The sequence below is a fragment of the Aythya fuligula genome, chromosome 1, assembly GCF_009819795.1.
Source record: "Aythya fuligula isolate bAytFul2 chromosome 1, bAytFul2.pri, whole genome shotgun sequence".
Classification (NCBI taxonomy): domain Eukaryota; kingdom Metazoa; phylum Chordata; class Aves; order Anseriformes; family Anatidae; genus Aythya; species Aythya fuligula.
In genome coordinates, this window is record NC_045559.1 from 167,886,630 (window position 1) to 167,911,438 (window position 24,809).

At 33.9% G+C, this 24,809-nt stretch overlaps 1 protein-coding gene across 6 annotated transcripts in view; it reads left to right on the forward strand.

The window, feature by feature from the left end:
* PCDH9 (protocadherin 9) overlaps window positions 1-24,809 on the forward strand; it is a 739,691-nt gene that overhangs the window by 9,311 nt on the left and 705,571 nt on the right. Inside the window, exon 3 of one of the 6 annotated variants that reach the window (XM_032201984.1) lies at window positions 13,034-13,636. The exons of the other annotated variants lie outside the window; for them this stretch is intronic. Coding sequence (XP_032057875.1) covers window positions 13,034-13,042 — 9 coding nt within the window. The 3' untranslated portion in view covers window positions 13,043-13,636. Of the gene's footprint in view, window positions 1-13,033; window positions 13,637-24,809 lie in introns of those variants that run through there. 6 annotated transcript variants of the gene reach the window in all.

The following is a 24,809-nucleotide window of genomic DNA, read 5'->3' on the forward strand; positions in this document are numbered from 1 at the left end:
ATTAAAATTCTGTAACCATAGCATTCCATAATTCTGTACAAGGTATTATTTTTATTGGCCCTGTTTTACTACTCAGTAGAAAAAAAGAATACAATTCCATTGTTTCTTTTCCTTTCCCTGCTTAATTTCTGTATGTATTAGCATGGATTAGTCTTGTGTGAGGACTAGTCACCTGGAAAAATGTCTGCATGTAAAATTTTATTGCTTTGAGTTCTATATATTTATATATCTATATCTATACTAAAATATTAGAAATGTTGAAAGTGTGCAGTGTATTTTTACTATCCTTGTATAACTGAAAAATAGGTTAACAGATTTTGCTCAACTGTCTAAAGAAATTCATTTTTCAACTGAGACCAAGCATGGAAAATTTTAGCTGAAAAGAAGAATTTTTCAGAAAGTTAAGAGCATGTGAAAACTCTGGGTTATAATGGAAATCTGAACATAACCTTAGCTATAATACCATTTTCAATAGTGACAGTAGAAATGCTAAACTAGAGTAGGGAACATTTTGTGTATACAGATACAGACAGCAAAAGTTTAGCAAGCTTCCTTGTTCTTTAAATGTTTCCAATGCAAAAGTATTTTATCAGAACTGCTAGAGTCTCATCTGTCCTGAATGTGCAAAACCAAAGTTTCATAAATGCTAATAAATTTATGGCACATGTGGAACAGTGAATTGGATCCTGAGAGTTTAATACTATTGGAATTCTGTGATAATGTTCTTTTGTGTATAGGAACAAGGAAGAATCCTTATAGTTTCCATTTCAGATTTTCACTTCCAAAGAATCTATTCTTCTAGCACAGCAAAACCGTATCAGCCGCAGTTTATTGACAGCAATTTTATTGTAGCTTGAGGCTTACAGTAAGCTGTTTATTGCTGTTCCCTAACTCAGTTGACGGCAATTGGGGAATTAATTTTCTTGCCCCTGATGTGCTTTCTTGGGTATAAACAACAGATGTTAAAGATATGAAAACTGTGACCCATTTACATGCAGCAACTTTTTATGGGCACAGCCTACCTGTCTGAAGTGCAAGTTTCAAATCCTAAGTAAGATTCCTTCATCAGTTCTAGGATTCTTACTTTGGCAATACAACTTTTCATCTGTATGTATTCTGTACAAGGGCAAATAAATAATACCTAATGGACCAATCCTCATCTAGGCAAATTCAGTTCAACAGCAGCTGAGTTCAAGTTTCATTTATTTCAGGAGGTGCTGTATCTTCTTACTCTAGGATTTAATTGCACCTAACATACAGAATATGACTGACCAAGTGGACATACCATGTACTGAAAGATCAGGTGATACCATAATTTTTGGTGTCACTTCCCCGGCAAAATATTATGGTGGTTTTTAAAATGTATACTCAGAAGTTTCCTCAATGGCTACCAAAGAAGAACCATCTGACACACACTCTGTAATGTCCATATCTTTGCTGAAGGAAGAGAGAAACACAAAATCACACAACACTTTCTTTTTGTTTTATTACTGCTTTGACTTGACAGCCTGTGGTGGAATGCATGTGAAATGATTTATCCCAGTAGACTGATGTAAGCATTTAATTTGTTCATTTCTGATTTACCTGTGATAACATTCCATTCACTGAGAAAAGATTTCCCAGGCTGTAGATAAGAAATGAATGGATGCTATCATATTTTACTGAATTGGGGGGCATCTTCTCTTTGTTTCTTTTGCTGTCTTTTAGCAAAACATTTGCAATATAAGGGGCTTTAGTGTCTTACCTGACTGAGATTTTAAGTGCTTGTCTTGACACAAAATGCATATTATCTTAACAGGTCCTTTATAATTAAAATATCATATAAAATAGTTCCTTTTAGTATAGCTGAAATAATTTTGTTGTGATGGATTGTGTTTTAGTGAGCTATAAACTCTCTGTGGAAACAAAAATAGTCATTACTGATATAAGACACCTTAAACTGGTATTACTACATTGTTGTTTTGGTTGTGCAATCATGAAAATAAATAATCAAATAAATCAAATTCAATTATTTTGTATAGCACCATGTTTATAGTCACACAAAACCATATGTTGATTATTTCTAGGACCTAAGGATTCAGGGAAGCATTTGGCCTACTCCAATTTTGATATCAATTTCATGCTGGTCTTACTAGAAAAATCTGGACTTTCAAATCTTTCTCATTTTTTTTCAAACTTTCTCAGTTTTGAGCTTAATGAGTACCATGAATTATGTGTGATAATACTAAGCAAGCTGGTTCAAAATCTTAATTTGTAGTCACATTGAGGTGTCTAAATTGTATCAGTCTCAAAAGCTGTGCTTTTTTTTATTATTATTTTTATTATTATTGTTTCTTTTGCAGCAAGTGAGTTGGGGGTGGGTGATTTGTTTTAAAGTTTTAGCATGGGTTCTTTTGCATCTTCTTTTGCATAAAGAGGGAAAATTGAGTAATTTAACATTTACCAGGAAAACACTGAGAGCTGGCTGCAGCTGATGTGTAATTTCTGTAGTTTCCTACAAGATAATGTTGTAGTTTTACCATTTTCTTTTATGTAGCTTTTACCATTTCTTTTATGAAATGCCACACCAACTTTTTTTGGGGGGTATGCATCTTGATTTTATTACTTGAAAGTTGTTTTTGCATATGCTCAGTTCTTGCTATAAAGAGACACTTTTTAGAGTAACAGTTCAACATTTGAAACTAAGTCCAGACTGGAGTAAATCTGCTGATTTATGCCATGTGCATCTCTTTCTGATGTTATCTACTTTATAAAAGCAGTAGGATGACACTAAGATAATGTTTTCAAAATCTGAAAAAAAAATGTGCAATGAAGTGGGACTCAGGTGAATTAAAAATCATTTTATTTTGAGCTGAATTTGATTAAATGTGGAGGATCAGCTATCGGATTTTCTTCCTTTCTTTGTTTCCTGCCCTACATTTGTAGGAACAAGATTTAGGTAGCCCTTTAAAACAGCTCCCACTGCCCCCCCAAAAAACATTAATTAGATATTCTTGCTGGCTGATTGCTGGAAGACGATAATTATCAATGTTGATCTGTAAAATGCTTAGTAGCCTCAAATTGATATTCGTCCATTCTCCTTCATTCTTTCTAGCCAAAGTAAGTGTGAGATCCTACTCTGAGTTTGAATTTAGCAGAATATTCTTAGTACCTCATAGGCTTTCATGTGTTACAAATAATGCGATTGGTTTTCTTAATTGTTAAAAATTGTTAAAAATCTGTGTACAATATTTTCTATAAAATGAGCTACTTTAGTCTATGTCATATAGCTTTTAGTACACCAAAAAATCTAAGATGAAGTCCATGTTTCAGTTGGGAATGATACTCCCCACTCTTATAGCTTCTTTTTTATTGGTATGTAGCATCTTTTAAATACCTAAACATGATTAATGCAAATTTCTGTCTCAAAATCTGTGCTCCTTCAAAACACATAAGGTACAGTGGCAATTATGTTTCTGAGGGGAAGACATCTCTAGGACATATGCTTTTATGTATGACATATATAAGAGGTTATTATAGGGAATTTTCACTTAGATTCCTGAAGAGAAATAAAAGATTTGATACTGACCTTCATGGTGGAATACTTCAACCACTGAAGTTTATGTGAGTCTTTGTTTTCCCCTACCAGTATTTTTGGAAGAAAATTCTAACACCTTGTTTTAACAGGAATAGGTCCGGGAGATACAGAAAAGGGTGTAGATCCGTGAGTTTTAATTATAGTGAAAACCTCCTTGATGTGTAAAATAAGGTCTAGAGCCTGAAGGAGAGTGATATTGAGCCCCTGTTTTGGGGAGCTTTTCACTCAGTGTCCTAGTTTTTGTGAATATGATTGTTACGCCAATCCCTCTCCTTGCCTGTAATGAATACATCTGAACAGGTGCCCAAGTTCTGATTATGGATCTAGCCTAATTTCTGCAAATTATGTTCACAAAAAATGAGCATCTTCCTTTGTATAATTTTCAACACTGTACTTAGCTGGTAGCACCTGTGCACACAGTACCTGGTTTTGTTTCTGTTGACATTATGGTGGAATTCATTTTGTGTAATTTCTAATTGCATGTCAAATCTGGGTTCACAATTTACTCCATCATTAAAGAAAATATGCTAGTTTAAGCTGGTTGTTGAAACTGATGGATACAGTTGGATGAGATGCATCACACAACAGTGAAGACTGTGGTGCAGTGAAAAGTATCATCCAGTATGATCTGTACTTTTCATTTTATCAGTATTGAGTAGGATCCACTCCAGTTTTCTCACTGAAGTCAAGAGAAGGGCTTTAAGGGTAAGTATTTCCATAGGTAAAGATATAATCTGAATAGCGTATATGTCCACAAAAATGTATAGTATGCACAGTTACTTACCTTTGGGAATGTCTTCTTTAGAATACGGATCAAATCCAAAAGGTTCCAGAATCAACAGAAACATCCTTTTTATTAAATTGTTATCAAGCCATTTGCACAGCTGACTATTTTGGGAAGATGATACAGTGAAACTCAAGAGTTTTGTTGTTACCATTAATTTTTTTTTTGTGGTCGTTTGTTTTGTTTAGGTTCAGTTTTTGGTGCTGTGCTGAGTATTTCTGTTTTTTTTTTTGTTTTGTTTTGTTTTTGCTGAGTGCTACATGCTCCTTGATACCTCATTCTGTGAATGTGAGCAAAGAAAAAGGAAGATGCAAGCTATCTCTAGAAGCTGTATCTACCCTCTGTTATAACTGGCCATTCACATTACACTGTAAAAATGCTTCTTCTACTTCTTTTAGGTATGTGACTATAGCAGTATGAATTTTCAGTCACTTATCACATTGTTTCACTTTCGCCATTTCAAAAATACAGGTCAAAATACCAGTGTTATATACTAGTGTTATCAGTAAGAGAATTTGAAATTGCCTTCAGTTTGTGACAACAGTACACTGAAATTATACTGCAGCCTGCAGCATCCAGAGCAGCAGGAGGTAGACTATGCACCAATAGTAAAACTGTAAAACTATGGGAGTAAAGCTCCCATATTTTTAACAACTGCCAGATAAATAAAAAAAAAAAAATAAATGAAATCTGCATCTGTATAAGGACAGTAAACCTTGCCTGTTGAAATTTAATCTCTACTGTGTACAGGAGATGGACTTTCCTATTTGAGATTTCATCAGTTTCATTTCAGAAAGCTGTTATATCTGTCAAACATTTCAGTTTGAAATGAACGTCTGATTTTTTTTTCCTTTGTGTGCTACAAGAGCACCTGGTTGTCAATCAGCAGAAATACAAAATGAGACAAGATAGATGATCCACTACCATGATTGGCATTTTATTTTTATTTTACAAGTCCTTTTTTCTTTCTCAAACTGCGATGACTTAAAAATGGCAAAGCATGTCTATGCTGTGAAAATACAAGAGAAACATGGATGTAGCAAAGGGAACCCATCCTTGGCTTGCCCTGTTCCTGTTTGTTTTCACTACCGATAGCCATTCTTCTGAGCGTTGGTACAGAACAGGTGGGCAAGTACAGGAAACTGTAGTTGACTAGTGAGATAAATTGTGTGAATGGTACACCGTCTTGTGAATAAGATTTAAATATGCTTTATGAGTGATATTTAAATACTTACTTTTGCTTTTCTTTGTTTTTGCTATAGAATTAATACATTACCACAAACCGCATGCAGTCCATAGTATTTAACTGACAGAGCAAGACAACTTCTGGATGAGCTCTGTAGGCTTTCAGAGTGCCTCCAGGCAAAGTAGCAATCCAGGACTTTGAGCAAGTAATTTAAATCTCATGACAGTTTTGCTTTTAATTTGCTTCCCTGATTGCAAATCAGAATGTTTGTTTCTTAATGCAATTTTTCAAACTCTGGCCTAATAAATTGTGAAAATGGTGTGCACTTTTCAAAAGTGTTAAAAAAAATTGATGTATTGCTTAGATTCTGTGATGTATCTATTGATAGCATCCCTGCTGAGCATTGCTGAATTTCACTATTCCTCTGCTTTCTTAAAAGCTAGGCTTTGGCCTTCTTCTGTGCGTTAGCGATTAAGAAGTATTCTAATCTGTCACAGAGTACCAAGAAACTAATGGCTTGTGGAGTATTTTAGTCTTTAAGCTTCCACTGCAAGTAATCTGAAAAATAGCGTCATTTGGCTGATGCTTAAATACCTCACATTCTTCTATGAGATATCATTGCTGTCCTTTCTTATTCCTCTTTTTAATCTCCTCTTTCATTCTCTGAGCATACTTATTTTTGTAAAACATATATATGCAAATAAAAGAAATCTGATACTTTCCTTCCTTCTATCAGCAGAGAATCAACGCATTTTGTATACAATCTGTTCAAACACCTTGTAACCACATCCACCTTGTAACCGCATGTTCTAGTAGGTAAGGGCTAATAATGAACTAACTGACTTCATTAGTATATGAAGATCTTATCTGGAATTATATCTGGATAGAAGCATGATATGGGAAGTAAAACACTTTCTAAACTCGCTAGGTACTTGCTTTGACTTGTTCCAGTATATTTAAGAGAATCCAATTAGAATGAATTACAGTTATTAATACAAATCTGAAAAGAAAATTAAGTCCTGAAATATGTAACATAAATTTTCTCTCTGTGGCTTGCTTGGTTTCGTACTAAATTTATATTTCAAAACTGAGCTGAAAGATTCGCAGAGAAGAAACTAGGGCCTAACTTCATAACTGGATTTGCAGAGATGTTAGCTGTGACAACTCCTGGTTGTAACCGGAACAGAGAGAGTAAACAAATGTAGCCTTAAGTTGCATGTCAAAACATGAAATGGCTTTAATTTAGAGGACTTGTATAACTAAAAGAACGTACAGGATGAGCAGAGATTGCAAGCTTTTTAGTGTTATGCACATGTCTTATAGTACTGACCAAATTTGATTCACTTGTAATTGATATTGTGTAGGCGTATGCATCATGGAGGAGTGAAACGTGTTTTGTATGGTGTAATGAATTGTAGGATTCATTTTTTCCTACAGAGCAGTAAATGTCTGTATTGTCAGCAAAAATACACAAACAAAATCCTCTGTATCTAACCTACAACTGCTAGAGTAATGTGCAATATTGTAGTACCAGTTAGCCTGCTGGGTATCACCAGTTATTTTTGTATACATCCTGTATCTGTCATAGTTAAAACAAGCAGACAAAATAACTGTTTAATATGTTTTGCTTGCTTGCATTTTTTTAGAAAATTCTTCATACTTTTCTCACAGATGGTATAATGCATTCACAATTTGCAATAGGTGTGGTATCTCACTGAGACTTATGATAGAAAATTGATTCTGAAAACAACAGCAAAAATGTAAATCACAAAGCAAAACACTGGAGATTGCAATTCAGTAAGTGGGTAGTGTTTCTTGAATTCAGCAATTTGAAAGGGAGATTGGGGTGAGAGATGAAAACATTTATGTATTTTTACATTTCAAAATGGTTAAAAGCTGTGTGGATGTCTGGACTTGCAGGAAAACTTAGCCTTTTAATAAGAAAGCTGGCAGTGCTGGTGTGATACAAAGAATGCCACTGATCCTTGAGTCTGCTTGTTTAAAGCAGCATGCTGAGCACTTTTCAGCAGAGCAGTTTCATACAGTGCATACTAAGACACTTTATAGATAGTTCAGATCAACTGCAGACAAAGTACTTCTTATTGCCAGTTATGATTTTTATCTGTCATTAGTCACAGAAATTAATCCTGATTTCAGAACTTTCCTTCTCTAGATCAGTGCAGACCACACTGAAAAACATTTTACATTCACCATCTCACAACTGGTATTTTTAACACTTACATGTCCAATGCCAGATATAAGCCTAACCTGTGAAATTGAAGCCTATTATTTAAGTTAATTTCAGCAAGTCTCTAGCTACTGAAGAACATTATATCCTATTTCTTGCAATATTCAGTAAAGATACTTGGGGGTCAGAGGGCTCTGCACTTTGTGCTGTTGTTTGCTATTATCCATGACATTTGGAGTCTGGTGGGGATGTTGTGATAGCACCTTCAATTAAAAGTCATAGGCAACAAGCATAACAGAGGGAAAGCTTAAGACTGCTTAACATTTTGCAATTTCTTCAACTAGAGTAAAACCAGCATGAGAATAAATTGACTATGTTAGCTTAATTGTGATCTTCACCTAAGAGACCATGAGACCTCAGACCTAGCAGAAAACCCCAGCTGAAATGTTGAGGGGCTTTTTTGTTTTAAGATTGCTTGAATTTGTCATATTTGCTTTAGAAAACAGCAACGCAGTTCTACTCCAGTTTTAGACTTAAGCTTTGGTTACCTGTCTTGGGTTTTCGTTACTTTTACATGTATACAGTTGCACAGATAATGAGAAACCTGCAAAACCTGCATATCACTGCATGTAACCTTGCTCTGCAACTATTTACCACCTCATTAGTTTTTTCAATAGCAAAGATAAGTTAGCATTCTGTCATGAAATTTGAACAGCCACCACATCCAGCTGAAGCTTATAAGCCAAGGCATAATAACTTTCACAAACTGCATTAACTCTTGCAGAAGAAGATGCAATCTTGTAAATACAATCTTGTAAAAAAAAAAAAAAAAAAAGTGACTTTTTTATATCTATGTAGCCAATTTGTTTGACATTTTCTCCAGTAAATTTTTCTTCTCTCTGAAATCTTTTAAAATACAAAGGGAGGAATTAGGTTTTGCATCAGTCTGCACAACTCAATTGACTGAGATAAAATTGATCTCATTTACATTTGGATTATGCTGTACACTCATTGGTCTTAAAATGTGATGTGCCTTTTTCTTATTTCTGTTAAGGCTCTATCTTCACTGCAGAACAGGTGTGTTCTACATCAAGATTGTTGTGAGGTAGCTGTCTAAATCTAAAATCCATGTGGAGAAATGAAGCGGGTGTTTTGTAACTTGACGTAGCTGATCAAGGTCAGCCCTGAACACTACACTTGCAGTTGATCTCAACTGGCTATGTACAAGTGAATCTACAATACCTTATCATTAGCACAATTTTATACAGCATTACCTTCTTCAGTGTAAGGTCATGTTACACTGTCTTGTGATTTTAAGGTGCCTTTGAGGATATGAATTGCAGGTGTACTTATTCTAGGTCCTTTTACACTTCTGAAGTGATGTAAAGTGAATCTTTGCCCTACTGTCTGGCATAAAATTTGGTCCTGTGGCTGCAGTAAAGTCCTTGCCTGTACTTTCAGATTTATTCATTGTGACATTAGCAACAATATTCCTAAAAGTTGTGCCAGGCTTCCATCTGGTATAGCTGCAATGCATTTTTATACCTTCTTCAGTGTTGATGCTACCATTTTGCAAACTATGCATGATTGCATCAATGATTGCAGGTTCATACAGTGGTTATAACTCAGTCATTCCCCAAAAAATGGAGTAGTATGAAACATCAAAATCAAACATTAGCTTAACACAGGCCATTAAGTTGTGATGGTGATGGTATAGATGTGTCTTTATTCAATTTTTACTTCAGTAAAACAGTATTTTATAGGAAGCATGATCAGAATAAAACATTTCATCCACAGTCTACTCAATCTTGACAATAAATGAGTATAATGGGAACAAATGGCACTTCCTTAGCAAGCTAGGTAAGCAGTCCTGAGCATGAGTAGTCGTCTTCAATTTTTTCGTGATGTAGTTTGAGTCTACTTGCTCCTAAGAATTCACTTCTCAGTATATGTCTCCCACATTTGTTTGTGTCTTCTGAAATTGCCCATAAGCTTGAATTAATGTCAGTTGAAGGGTTACCATTCCATTAAAAATGCCTTTAAGATTTACTGTCTAACCTGGTTAGCAATCTGGATAAACAGTTGTTTTACACCTTGTGCCTCTTATTTGACGTTTCAAAAGTTCTCCCTTATATCTCTTAAAATATTCCTTTACCATTGCCTCCTCTCTTACCTTTTTATTTAAACTCAGTGACTCTTTCTGGTCTTTCTACTTCTGAACTTTCAAAGTAGTTTGCTTGCCTAATGTCCTGTACATATACTCTGCCCATCTAAGGATCCTCTCCTTTTCAGTATCTTCTTTTTTTAATATATATAAAAAAAAAAAAAAAAAAAAAAAGAAAGGTACCTGCAAGACATCATATCTGGTTCACAGTCAGTAGTAACTCAGTAGCAGCTGACTGCTGCTTCCAATTATACCATATACTGGAAAGCCGAGTTGTTGAAGTATTGGAGTCAATGTTATAATCAAACTAGTTAAGAAGCTAGCAGTGTCTCATAAAGGGTTCTGGACATTGTCTGATTTCTGCCATAAGCAAAATACTGACAAGTCCTGCTTTGTTTTGCTGCTTTTTCAGGTGGCAAAAAGCTAGACATACATTCATTAGATTGTAAAATCACAACCTTCGAGATCTTGCCGAATCTGCCCTGCAGCTATTTATCATATGATTGCAGGGAATGAAAATAACATTTTTTCCTTCTGCTAGGAATATGTTGCTAACCTTGAGGCAAGATAGTGCATAATTTTATGTGTGCCTAGTGTTGCTGTTATATATAGATTGTTCTGAGATGAATCAGTGTTTTCATTTCCCAGAATTTGGCACTAGTGTTTTACGAGAGCCAAGGAGATTTCATATACTTAGGCTCTTGGCTGCTACAGTGACGAGGGATCCCAAGTCTGAGTCACATTTACACTAATGCCATTAGTGTATATAGTCATGGAAAAGGGCCAAAAAGATATTAATACCATTTACTCCAAAGTCAAGGGTTTTTGTTTGTTGTTGTTGAGGTTAGAGCTTGCATGTAATAATCTTTCTGTAAAGGCTAACTGAGCCCAATCATGATTTCACATCTATTAATGTTATGTTTTTGAAATTACAGCTATTCCACTGATGTTTTCGCTTGTAATCAAGAACTGAATCTGTTTCCTCGTGTCTGCGTGCTAATCCCTCTTTCTTCCTCCCACAAGCAATAGTCTGCAGAAAACTGAAAGATCTTTAAGACTTTTTTTTTCTTTCCCGCAGCACCCATCCTTCCCTTGTGTCTTGAATAATTGTTTTTTAATATGAAGTATTAATTTACTTTAAATAGAAGGAATTAGGGAAACTGGGGCTCAGTCCTTCTCCACAATTATGAATTTAACCATTAAGATTATCTGATGCTTTTGAAAGCATAGCTCTATTATAATTTTGTACTTAATATAGTTATGATTTCTTTGTTTAGTTTATTTACAGGATGACCTGCAGTGGGAGTTTTTAAACATGTTATAATATTTTCTGCTATTACATGGATACTTTCTGTCATGTCCCACTTTAGAGCTTCTTATGCATAGAGACATCATTTTTTAGGTAGTACCTAAAGATACAAATTTTTGGAGTGCAATTTCCAAACAAAGTTCGCTGAGTTCCAGTTTTTAATGTTTCTGACACATAAACGTCTTAAGAACAGCAGAAAAGCATGAAATTTATAGAATTTTTTTTTTAGGAGTACATTGATGAAAACAATAGTATATACAAATCAGGCCATTTTAAGAAATAAAGTACTTTTAAGTGTAGAGATATTAAGATTGTCTGTGCCCTAGCAGAAACTTATATAGTTATAAAATAAGTGTTTATCTTCTAGCCATGGGCTAAAAAAGAATCACATAAGTTCATGGATCTTTTGAGGTAGTTTATTTTGAGGTAGTTTAACACAATGGTGAGATGAATTATACTAAATCCAAAACCATTGGAGCTTCAGATTATACTGCTTTAAATTGCTGTGTAAATTTTCTTTAGCAGATTTCTAGTTCATTAAAGCTTGAGGAAAGTTAAAAAAAAAAAAAAAAAAAAAAAAAAAAAAAAAGAGAGAGAGAGAAAGAAAAAGAAAAAAAAAAGCAGAAAGAGAAAAATTTAGTTTTACTCCTGTGAACTGGGTGAGGGAGTGGGGGTAGCTATCTCAAAATATGAGAGCAGCAGTCCACTGTTGCAGACTTAGCAGAGGCACAAATGTCATGACAAATTTTGTAGAACATACTTGGGCAAAATGCCTGTTTGTTTTATTGAGAATTTTGTCTGCTTAAGACCTGTTTTCCCCTTATCTCTGAGTTTCTTGGACAAACTGTGTTGACTCTGATCCAGTAAAGTAGTGCAAGCTTCTTAATCTGGCATGTTAAATGAAAGCTCAGCTGGGAAAGGAATGCAGTATTTTGTCTTTGCATTTCAATTGAATTGAAACTTATTATTTTAAGCTTAGGCTGTGATAATCATCTCCAACCAATATAACATCATTTACAAAGTCAGGTGATAGATACTTGGACTGAATACAAGGATATGATGGGACACAGCTTTACTGTTAATAAAAACATAGATAAATAAATGCAACATTCAAACTTCCTTATTCATGTCTTTGAAGCAGCTCAGCTCTGACTTGCAGCACTCCTGCTGTTTTGAGTTGCAGACCTTTCTTTCAACACAAAAAACGAATTATGCTAATCTGCATGCTGGGCAAAAGCCCATTTGAGAATAGCTGGAAGTCTAAAAGAAGTTTCACTTTTGATCACATCCCAGTTTTGAACCAAGACAGCTAATGCAGAAAGGGTGGCCACAACTAGAGGTCTGCTGAGGGCCTTTCATGTCTCCCCTAAAATTCTGGCATAATTTTTTCCTCTCACCTTCCCTTTCTCTAGGGAAATTACTCTTATTTTACACTAGAGTAATAACCAAAAGAGTTGGACCTTTTATTTTTAAAACAAACATGGATATTTTTTCCTTTTGTGTTGAGGCTTCAGTCTCTGCCAACAGTATGAAAAGAAATCGCCAAATGTTCTGTAACTCTTTAATCAATTATCACTGAATACATAGTACGGTTCCAAATGTGGTAAAGACATAAACGTTCAAAAAATAAAATCTAGCACAAATCATAAACAAGTAACTGATGTAAATATGAACATGCTTGTCTTGATGTTAATACATATAAATTTTAAAATGTAAATACATTGTCAGTAATCCTGGGAGTGATATAGAATATCTTATTTTCATGAAGGTGAAAGATGTGAGGCTACATGTACACTAAATAATTGTAATCTAATTTATTTCTCAGGAGTATTGAAGATGCTCATCTTAATATACAGAAGTATTTGTTAAGAATGTTACCAAATCAATATTGTGGACTTAGACTAAGATCATACCGGAAGCTCCATCCTTCAGTTGTTCTCTGAATCATAAGAAGAAACAGATTGTGTCAAATGGAAAGTGAGAAATAATGTAATCTAATCAGTCTGCACTTTGGCCAAGTCATTTTAGGCTGGCCAAGATTTCTTTCCTGTTCTCAGTTCATGTAGGTATTTGACACAATACTGAAGAATTGAACATTTTAATTGTGCATATGTTTTCTTGAAAAGTTGAAGTCTTGGTAGGTTCATAGGGGTCTTTATCAATGGGTTACTTACACAACGTTCCTCAGAGTGAGCCAGCAAGAAGAATCACAGTTGGTTGCATCAGTACTTGCACCAACACTCTGCTGGGAATTGCAGTAGTTAAGAGAGCACGGAAAAAATAGATATTTTCCTCCTTCACAGCTTTTATTGCTTCCCCTGAAGCCTTCTGTCCATGATTCTTGTTGATTTTTGAACTCCGTGAAGTTTTTTTTCTTGGTTCTGGGAACTGTCTCTTTTTAGAAATCTGTTAATGAAAGTTTTGTGGTTTTGTGTCTTTTTTTTTTTTTTTTTTTCTGAGTCTGCAGACTTAGCTTTTCCTAATGTTTACAGTACTTTTGCTTTTCTTCCTGTTGTCTAACCAAAGAAAACATGAACATTCTTACCTTTTCCCTCTCTAATCTAGTCTAGTATACTGCAGACACACCTTTGCTGTATTTCACAGGAGAATGTGCAAATACACGGATTAACCCTTACTTGTTATGCATTGAATATGATGGAGACATACTGTTGCATGTTTCTGGATTGTGCAGCTTTAGCAAAACTTAATATCAGCTATGTTGATTTAATTGTTGTATTTTCCTCTGTAATTTCACAAAGCCTTGCTATTTCGTAAAACAGTCCATTTTCACAGAATCACAGAATTGTCTAGGTTGGAAGAGACCTCAAGATCATTGAGTCCAGCCTCTGACCTAACACTAAAAAGTCCTCCATTTTATTCAGTATAAATGAGAGTTACTTTGAACAAAGCAGGCAATTACTTATATGGGATCTAATGCTCTGTAATTTCTGAAAATGAAAAAACAAAACAAAACAGTTGTTTATACAAATAATATAATTTTAAGGTATTTTATAATAGATATTATTACTCTTTCAGTAAAGGATACTGTTTCAGTAAAGGATAAACTGAGGTATAGTGAAATAACATCTTAAAAGTGACGCCTGTTTTCAAAGCCAGGAATGGAATGTGGACTAAATATTATATACATTATATACAGTGGCCCTTTTTGTCAAATTATTATTGAACTAAATATAAAATTTGATGTTTTCATGAAGGAAAATTGAACTTTTAGAAAGATGAGAATGCCAGCAAACATCAGCAGTTATTTACATAGTATTGTCAGGGACAACTATTCTGGAGACAATTCAGTGAATCAGAGCTGTTTGATTAATCAAATCAAGTCTCTGTTGTAGCAATGCAAAGAGGTTATGTCTGTTGGCAATCTGATTTGAAATCAAATGTTTATGGATTAATGAACACAAGACAATTGCTTCTAAGCCTCTTTTCAAGTAAAATTCTCAATCTTTAGAAATGTGGATAAGTAGGGAATGATTAGCTGGATCTGACAGCACAAGTGAGAATTTATCCCCTCAAACATGCACTCCTTACAATTAAAGAAAATCTAAGCAATTAAAAGCAGGCAAAATAAAGCAAAGAACAAAATTTACAAGTTGTGTTTGTTATTTTATTAACATAAAGTAATTAAGCAAATTGTAATCATGGTTTCATTAATTGAAGGATAAACTTAACAGAGCTTTATTATTACAAATTATATGAAGAACTAACCCACAATCTACTTTTTAAAAAGCAGTCCAGGTCTTATCTTCAAATGACCCTTGCACTTTAATTAACTGAAAAAAAATAAAATCTTTCTTTTATAACATTTGTTGTTCATTACATTATCTTAAAAACTGTGAACAGTGTGTGTATTATAAAAGGAAATGTGTAATCCATTTGAGCATAAAAGAAAGTTCTTCAGCTTTTATAGGAATTGACTCAGAAATAATTCAGGTACAATTTTGTGTTCCCTTTGGTCTCTTTCTTCTCTGAGAAGGCTCTCTGATTTGGTTTGATACTAAATTAGTTATATCTAAATGCCACCTTCATTTCTGCCCCCACTGAGCTTAACAGTTAATTTTCCAGGCTAGAATAAAGAAATACTTGCTTTCATATTTTATCCAATCCCCATGGTGCAATAGACCAATAAGAACTGTGTAGTTCTTACTGAGTTAAGAGAATAGGAGCACTTCTCTGAAGAAAATTGGCTGGCTTTCATTCACTGCATTAAAAAAAAAAAAAAAAAAAAAAAAAGATCAATTAAAAATGAAAACAGCTGGAAATGAAGATCTTCCTCTTGACAAAGGTGAAAATTAAACTACTCCCTGATTTAGCTTTTTTGTTTTTGTTTTTGTTTTTTTTTCAATATGATTCTCTTACTTGATAAGGTAACAATGATAGCATTACCTGATTGGGCTTGTTTTTGGAAAATTGACTATGAATAAAATATGATATACAAGTAGTTTCACTGACTACTCCACACAAGATAACTAAATTATAAGTTCATACGGGGATTTTTTTTTATCAAAACAGTTTAGAGAAAGCAAAAGTTCCCATTAAAATCTGTGGGAATTTTAAAATTGATATTAAGTCCTTTTGAAAAACTTGCTACCTTGTTTTCTCATGTTAAGCTCAGGGGGATCACAGAACTAAATCCTGTGGGTGTTGGCTGCTGCTTTACCTGAAAGCTGGAAAGCTGATCTGGAGGTTAAAATATTTTCAGTGGAAATTTTAGTAATGACAATAGTTGATCTGAAAAGGAGGGGAAAAAAAAAAAAAAAAAAAAAAAAAAAAAGGCAAGACAAAACACTGTCTGAAAGCATAACAGGTAGGTTCTATTCTGTTCAAAGAGAAACTCCATGACTCCATGAACTGACTACTTTGATCAAGTTTCACACTATGTCATCATCTCAAAATTGTGTTTCTTTTAGCATGTAGTAGCCACTGTACTTCACATTTTTTAATCATTTACTTCAGTTCTATTAATTTTATTTTTGTAATTTTACTTATATTAGGCAGCAAAAGAGCGTATGATGTTGCTCAGCATGTTGCATTATCATAATGCTTGTGCATGCAGATTTGTGTTACAGATACGTACACATGCATGTATGTACAGGATTATATACACTTATTGAAATACATTGAGGTTCTAAACCTTAAAGAAAATGCTGGCCAAAGGTACATTATTCATTTGCCTATAAAGCATGCACTGGTATATAGTTAATAGTTAAAGAGTCATAGAAAACTCAAAGTCATCTTCAACACTTTCAGAAAATGCTACTTCTCTTTTGACTTATTCAACATTGCTTTACATTTTCAAGTTAAGAAGTGAACCAAGTCCTCAGATTGTACTGGACGTTCTCCTTGTTTAAATAAACAGATGATGATCTAATTCTATGACATTTGAAGATTTATTTTAGAAGATAAAAATAGATGGGAGATATTTGTTTGGAAAGGTAGTACAATTGCAGTCCAAATCAACAGGAGACTTATCCCACACAGACCTACTGTGCATATGCATCCAAGGTGAATATATGCTGTAGGAATACCTTTAGACAAAGCCATCACAGAAGACAGAAGGGATGAACAGTTTGTAACTGCCAGGCTCCTTAGTGGCCAGTACTCTGACTATATCCCTATCCCTGCTGTTCACAGACTGAATGAGAATTAAAACAGCTAGGGATGCCATTACGGCATTGGCTAGCGTACAAAGTGAAAGAGTTTCTAGCCATAAGAAATCATGAGGTATATCCATGTGTATTTCTTATTCCATTTGGGTTTATTTGCATTTTAGTATTTGTTTCTTGATAAAGTCTTCAGGATTAGAATCGTGTGAAACTTTGCTCTTGTAGGAGCTTTGCAGGTATTTTCGAACTTTCAGCCTGGGAAACACAGACTGGAAACAATGGTACTGACTGAGGCAGAGCTGTCATATGCTGTGGTTTCCACATCAGGTAGGTAGCACTATTGCTTTGTGTTAGAAGATAGAATCCTTGTAAAAAACATGGTATGTGTGTTTGTTCATGTAATGGTTAGGCAGTGTCTATGCTGATGAAAAGTCCTGTACTGAACATCTTAAGCAAAGTCCATGAGTTTGGGCTAATGCAAACAGCAGTGCAGAGTGGTGTGTCTTGTTTTGAAGTGCTTGGCACCCACTACTGCTACTATTACTTTTAGAGGGCTCTTTTTACTTTTTTTACTTTTTAGGTGTCTATTCCTGAGGTCAGAAATAGACACCTAAACCTTCTTTTCCAGTCAAATTCCTCTTTCAGATATTGACTGTGTACTGTTGTTCAGCATGCGTTAAGATCTTTTAAACTATTTGCATATGACCCTTTTATTTTCATATTAGAAATTAAATTTTGCAAAAGTGTTTTACTATAAGTGTATCCTTCTGTTTTAAAGTGTTAGAAAGCATACAGGGACACTTGGCTGGTGTTACTCATGGACCATTTTTTTCATTAAATTTTGTATTATAAGGGTTTAAATTCAACAGTGAAATCTCAAGTATTTTTACAACTACTCATAGAAAACAATTCCTGTTTTCCTTTCAGTAAAGAATGTGTTAAGTTTTGGTTAGGCTTGAGCAGCCCCATCTAACATGATTCTTCTGCACTGAATTTTCCACATGCTATGCTCTGTGTACATCAAAGCAAATGAATAAAACTAGCTCGGTGATCTGGTGATAGTATGCACTGCACCCATGCAGTGATTCGTGCAACAGTATGCTAAGAAACTTGAGTGGTGTGTACAGGGTAGGTAGATCGTGCTATCACATTGATGACTGCTATTTTAGAAAAAAAGGATAAGATCTTTTTTCTATTCTAGAAAAAAAGGATAAGATCTTGCTGGAGTTTCAAATGGCAATGCAGCAGTGGAAGTAAAATAATTCCAAAAGAGAAGTCAGGTCTTAGAAATAAAATGTTACAACTCTAACAATCTGATATATCTAAGAAGAAGTTTATTTTAAAATTTCCTCTACTTTGTGGAAGATTCTGAAGCTTTGGTTGTTTCATTATTTTTGTGATTGATTTGCATATTTATTTCCCTTCTTGTTTTATTTCAGAATTAAAATATTTCAATATTTAGACTTTTTTTTCTTAGTTAAAGATTGTGTTTGGATATATCACTGAACACAAATCTTAGTACAATTAATATGCAAACAAGTTTTTCTGTAAAGAGTTCACTAAATAATCAATCCCAAATCCTGGATAAGAGCTTGTATGTGTTACTTTTTCATGTCAGAAGAATTATGCCAACTTTTACAGGTTTAAATTAACTAATTTTAACTAATTTAAATTTAATTAATTTAAGTTCATGAAAGGTTGATTTTTGGTTGGTTTCTTTGCTTGTTTTCCTAAAATAAATAAATAAATAAATGAATGAATAAAAAGTATGGAAAAAAAAACTATGGAAAGAAAGATAGGGGTACACATGCTTGCTTTGGGATAGAAACCCCGTGCCTTCATGTATATGCGTGTGTGTGTGTGCATGTGCATGCATGTGAGAGTGAATATCCAAACAAACAAATCACTTTGCAGTGTAAAAATGTTGAATTAAAAAGAGAAACGGTGGTGTTTACAGAGTATCTTGTATTTAACTAGAGCAGCCCTGGAAAGCAATGCTCCCAGTAATCTCTCTTTAACAGATTCAAGTGGAAGAAAGCCAAGTTGTGTGGTTGCACAATAGGTTGCAATCATGTGGGAGAGTTCCCAGTTGGGAGTTGAAAACTGTAAACCTGACATGCATAACTGAATGAAGCTACGCTACATGATTGTTCATTTAAGATTTTTTCCCCCTCCTTAAAAATACAGCTGGGCTTTTGCCTTTGTCAGGGTGCTGAAGAGGCAACACTTTGTAAGACAGAAAGTTAGTTTTAAATTGACATTTTGGTGATAATTTATCCTGATATTATGGCTACTGGTTGTGATTGTGACAAGCAGGCTTGATCCAAGTGGGCACTGTAAGAGCCAAATTTAATAGACTACCATTGTAATTTCCTGCCTTGCGGACTGCAGAGACTTTCCAATGTTCCTTCACCACAACAATCAGGGATTACTAAATAACAAGTCCACAGCACTAGGGTAGGATTGAAAGGATTAATGGAATATGACAAAATTGCACCTGAGGGGGAAAATCTGTAGCAGTTTTTGTATGGTGATGTGGTAGATCAGGCAAATTGGCAATTGCTACTGATCTTTACACATGCATGTCTTCAAAGAAAGTGTGTGAAAATCAGGCAGAATCCAGCTATGTGGTTAAGGCTGTCATAAACATTTATGTAATCAACTGCATAAATCACTTAATACTATCATTTTAAGTATTTGCATGATCAACTATATTAAGCATCAGTAGATTGTAGGCACTGTATTAAATCATTTTTTACTCTGCTATAACCTTTATCCTGCTAAACTAAATCCTAAAAGATTAAAATGTAGGGTTAGTCAAACCCTTCTTTTCAAGGATAATTAAGGAATACAGTTACTGTTTAGGAAGAGTGTTTCCAGCTTTAGAAAATTCTCTCTCTATATATATGTAAAAAATTGGTTTGGAATCTTCATATTCTGACCTGATGTTAAATAAAAACCTCTCTATCCTTTGATAAATATCTATTTCATAACAACAATAACAATCTTAGCCTCTTAGCCCCAAGTTATTATGGGATATTGATGTATTTTTAATAAATTTCATAGTGATAAATTTTATCACTATGAAATGTCAGAAGTTTGTAAACAGATCCTTGGTTTCTTTTCACACTGGCTTAAACTAAGAATGCCACCACTGATGGCAGTGGATTTACATCAGATATGTACAAGGAGAAGGAAGAAAAAAGCTATTCAGCTTTATTTTTAGAATAACTTTTCTTTTGAAAGGAACTTATCTATTTAACATTGTTTATTATCTCTAGAATAAAAAGGTAAAATTTGGAATATTTTTTGTGGACTTAAGTGGAACAGTTTTAGATTATGCTATGTTCATGATAGTTGAATTTAGCCCTTCAAGTAAGATTTATTTTTTTTTTCCAGTTTAGTATAAACACTTAATGATTATGAAAAATAGCAAGTTGTGAGAGGGTTAAAGTTTTGTCCATATAGATTAATGCTAGTGAGAGAAATTTAAAAAAGAAAAATCACAAACATTATTTAGTTGCTGTCTGAGGTAATCCCTCATGTATCGTGAATTGTTTAAGGAGGCACTTCTTCAGTAGCATTGACTGAAGAAGTTTTGTTGTCATTTAGACTTGTTACTAGTGGAACAGCCGTCAAGAGTCATGGAAGGCTTTGGTTATATTCTTCAAAAATATCAGTTAGGAAGGGGTGGGCTATGTTGTGTCTTTAAACGGAAATAGGGAAAAAATATGCCACAGAATCTAAGCAGATAGATTTATTTTTAACCCAAAATAACATTCTAATACAAAAACACTGAGTTTTTGTATTAATCTGACTGGTAAAGTCAGTTTTAAAATCTTATGACTGGTAAAGATTCTAGTTATCTATTTTTTTTAGTAAGTCTTATAAGTTCTAAAAGTACAACCTGTCAGTATGCCATTAGTGTTTTCTCTAAATCTGTCTTGTCTCCAGAAGTAATGCCACAGACTTCATGTTTCCCTGCCTTTGGGTTCCCAAGGCAATCCATAGGTCTCATCCTATGCAAAATGTGTGCTGTTGCATGTGGTAGGCACATAGTATGTATAGCAGGACTCAAATTGATTGGCTTGCTGCGTTCTTCTTGTGCATATTAGGTGCAGTCAGGGTTCATATTTTGATGTCTTTTCACCATGAAATCTCTGGTGGTCTAGTGGACAGAAAAAGTGAAAAATACCATGTGAATCCAGAAAAAATAATTAGCATTTCTTCCTGTTGTTAACAGAGGTTGCTGAAAACCTAGTCTTACTGTGTTCAGCATGAAAAAGCAAAGAGACATTCCAGGATTAGGAGCCCAGCCAAAAGTAGATTACATCTGAATTGGAGTGTCTGCCCTCTAAGTGATCACTGGTATTGAATAGTAGTTTTGCACAGAGAGGGTAAACTTTTTTCGATAGAAGGGATAGTTATATTGAAAAGACAGTGAGGCTCTTTGTTTCAAGAAGCTTCATTTGGTGAAGTCCAGGAAAAGTACATACGCATTTGATTCTTCCCATGTACTTTAAAAAATAGCAAGCTGTCTTCTAGAGATCTTCATGTCCCAAAATTCCTTGGTGGTGTTTAAAAATCCATAATCAGTTATTCTGAATTTCAGCATATTGCTTTTATTTCAGCAATAAGGAATGGAAAGCTGTCTTTATCTAAGCAATGCTTTTGAGCTGTTCAGATAGCACATTACAGAGTGGTTAAATGCAACTCATATAACCCTACCATGCTGTGTTTGAAAGGACAGTGAAACTTCTAATTCATTATTGGGTAATTTTCTGATATGCTTTTTCCTCAGTTTGAGTGACAGTCCCACACCCCCAGTGCATGGTTTGTTTAGTTGTGGTGCAGAAAACTTTCTCTTTTAAGATCTAATTTTATATCAACTGTAAAATTATTAGTAGGATGGTCCTCACTTTTAGGTACTGAAAAAGGGAACACATTTTGCATACTTCTCAAGACATAACTTTGTCACTGTGTGATGATTTTTCTCTAAAACATGGAAGACAGTGGAGGTCCATCTGTTGGGTAAATTTTCCCTGTGTGTGTGATATAATGTAATGAGTAATCATAAATGTAAAACACTTGATGTGACTATTTTCTATATAATGATTATGCAGTAGTTAGTAGCCACAATATACTATATTACTCCTGTTATGTATTTTGGAGGTGGACGCTATGGATTCATAATATGGTTTAATTGTACAAGTAGTATCACTTCATCTGAGGGATACTTTTCCCCCACATTGAGAATTATGAATTTACAGTGTTGATATTTTGAATCTTATAAGCCACTACAGAGTGGAAAATATTTAAGGGAAGCAGTGTATGTACTTCTATATGTTACTGAGTGTTAAATAAGCAATCAACTGATTGTTGAATAAACTAATATATATATAATGCATTATATTTATGCAAAAAATAGCTGCAAAAATCAGGTGAAGTGTTTCACTTACTGTAGTAATAGGCACGATTGCTATGTATTTATCTATGCATAGTTTAGGAGAGAAGAAGATGCTGTCAATGATTCTGTAATATTTTCTTCGTTGTAGTGGCCATTGAGTTAAATATGAATTCACTGGTATGTATAGTAATGAATCTTTAAAAATATCATTTCTAATCAGTGTTGGACAGTGGAAATAAACAGGTGTCCTTTAAAAAATGGACCTTTGTACACTTTGAGTAAAGAACTACATGAAAAGGATATAAAGTAGTTGTACATTCAAAATGTGTTAAACTCCATTTTTGCTTTGCTATATTTTGTAAAACATTTCCATTGTAAACAGTATGCCTCTCACACATGTCAAATCAAAACTCTTTATTTAAAAAATATATACCTAATGTAATTGGAAACTTATTGCACTCATAAATGTATATATTGTGACTTCAAAAAAAGTCTGTACTGATCTTTGCTTAAACTACTAGTATGTGGATTTCTTTCAAATTTATTTTTAATTAATGATATTAAGGATAAGATCCTTTCTAAATGTACTTTAAAATTCACAATAAAGTTTCAGAAGTTGTTTTGTACAATGTTGAGACTTTGTGTTGAATTTTCTTGTTGAAATCTTTTAAACTGGTACCTTTACTGAGTTTTGCATTCGTTGAATATGTGTAAATCTGTGTTTAACATCATCATAGTTTAAATCATGTGTGCTATGTTACAAAATACAGAATATTTACTTAAGAGCTGTCTTGATTTAATTAGGTATTGCTGCTCTATTGAACACAGAAACTACTGGCACTTCTGTAATTTCTTCTTGAATTCAGACCATATTCAAGCAACTCTCTGTATTAGACTTTAAGGGTGAGATAAAATGAATACTCTGTTTTTTGTAACAGCTTCATCCAGAAGACAATACAGAATGAGTTGGGTGAAATAGTTGAATAAACATGGAGAAAAACATGTTAATTTCAAAATACCTAAAAATCTAGTTTAAAGCTGCAGGGAGAGGGACCAGGGGGAGGCGGGGGGGTGGCAGCAGGGGAAGTAAATATGACAGTATTGAAGAAAGATGACATGGTACAATATGTAGTCAAATACATTGCAAGCTTTCATTTTTATTCTTTATGTCTTTTTTTTTTTCCTTTCTTTCCCCTTTCTTTCCACTTTCTTTCCCCTTCCTTTCCCCTTCCTTTCTCTCCCCTCCCCTCCCCTCCCCTTCTGCTATTTTGTTATTAGCTGATTCAGTAGTTATTGTTCTAAAAATGTTGGTGTCCCCAACAGGGAATTTGCCTGAGCAAAGAGGTGATTAGGCTCTGTAGAGTTTGGAAAAACATTATTTTTCATTTCTGTTCTATCCCCATCTGGAAAATACAAAACAAAACAAAAACAAAACAAAAACAACCAACCAACCAAACAAAAAAAAAAAAAAAAAAAAAAAAAAAAAAACAAAACAAAAAAAAAAAAAAAAAAAAAAACACGAGAAAGAGAGAGAGAAAGAAGGAAAGAAAGAAGGAAAGAAAAGATGAACAATTATTTGCTCAGAAATACAACTTTCTATTGCAGCTATATTTCAGTCTCTGCAGTTTCACAGAGACTGAAAACATTAGGCAAGAGAATGATATATTTTTAAATTTGAGGATGAAGTAGGCCGTCCCTATAAAAATAGTACTATTTATCTGTTTGCTATAACAAGAGAGAAATAGCATTTATATGTTGGAATGAAATTTTTAAAAACGTTTAATATTGTCCAATTGATGTCACTATAAAAATTCCTAGTGGTGCAGTTTTAGGTCATTTTACAAAGCTATATCACATACCTGTATAATCATGAGATTTTAATTTTTCAGAAAGCTTCATTAGCTCCGTAGGTCTACATATTTGAAGACATGTATAGCTTGATAGTTCCCATTCAGAAATCCAAATATAGCTTCTTAACTACATTTAGCTCAATTTTTATATATTAAAAATGTAATTCTGATGTCAGGTAAAACTGATTTAAGAATGAGGTAGAAATCTATATATCTTTCAAAACCCACTTATTTAACTTGTAAATACAAAAAACCTTTTCAGAAATTATTTCCAACCACAAAGCTTCAGCTAAGGTCCAAAGCAAAATTAGAGCTAATTATCTTAATGTCAGATAATACTCAGCTATATACTTTACTTAAGAAATTCCTTAACTTTAATGGTGCTATTCCTGCAGAAAATCAGATCTTTCTTTTCAAGTGACTCCTTCAAAAAAAGATTGAGGAACAGTATTGAATTGGCATCAAAAAAGAATCTGAGATTCAGGCTCTTAAAATGCCCTCTGATCGCTTTAGAGATAGATAGTTTGACCATACTCAGCTGTTGTTTTTTTTTTTTTTTAACAGTCTTTTATAACATTTATCTCATTAAAGACATGCTAAGTGGCTAACTCAACACTTAATTACATTGAAGCACTGATACTCTAAACTAGAGAACCATTTTCACTTTCAATCCCTGAAACAGAATGGTTGTTGAAGTAGTCTTGGGAGGGAACACTGATG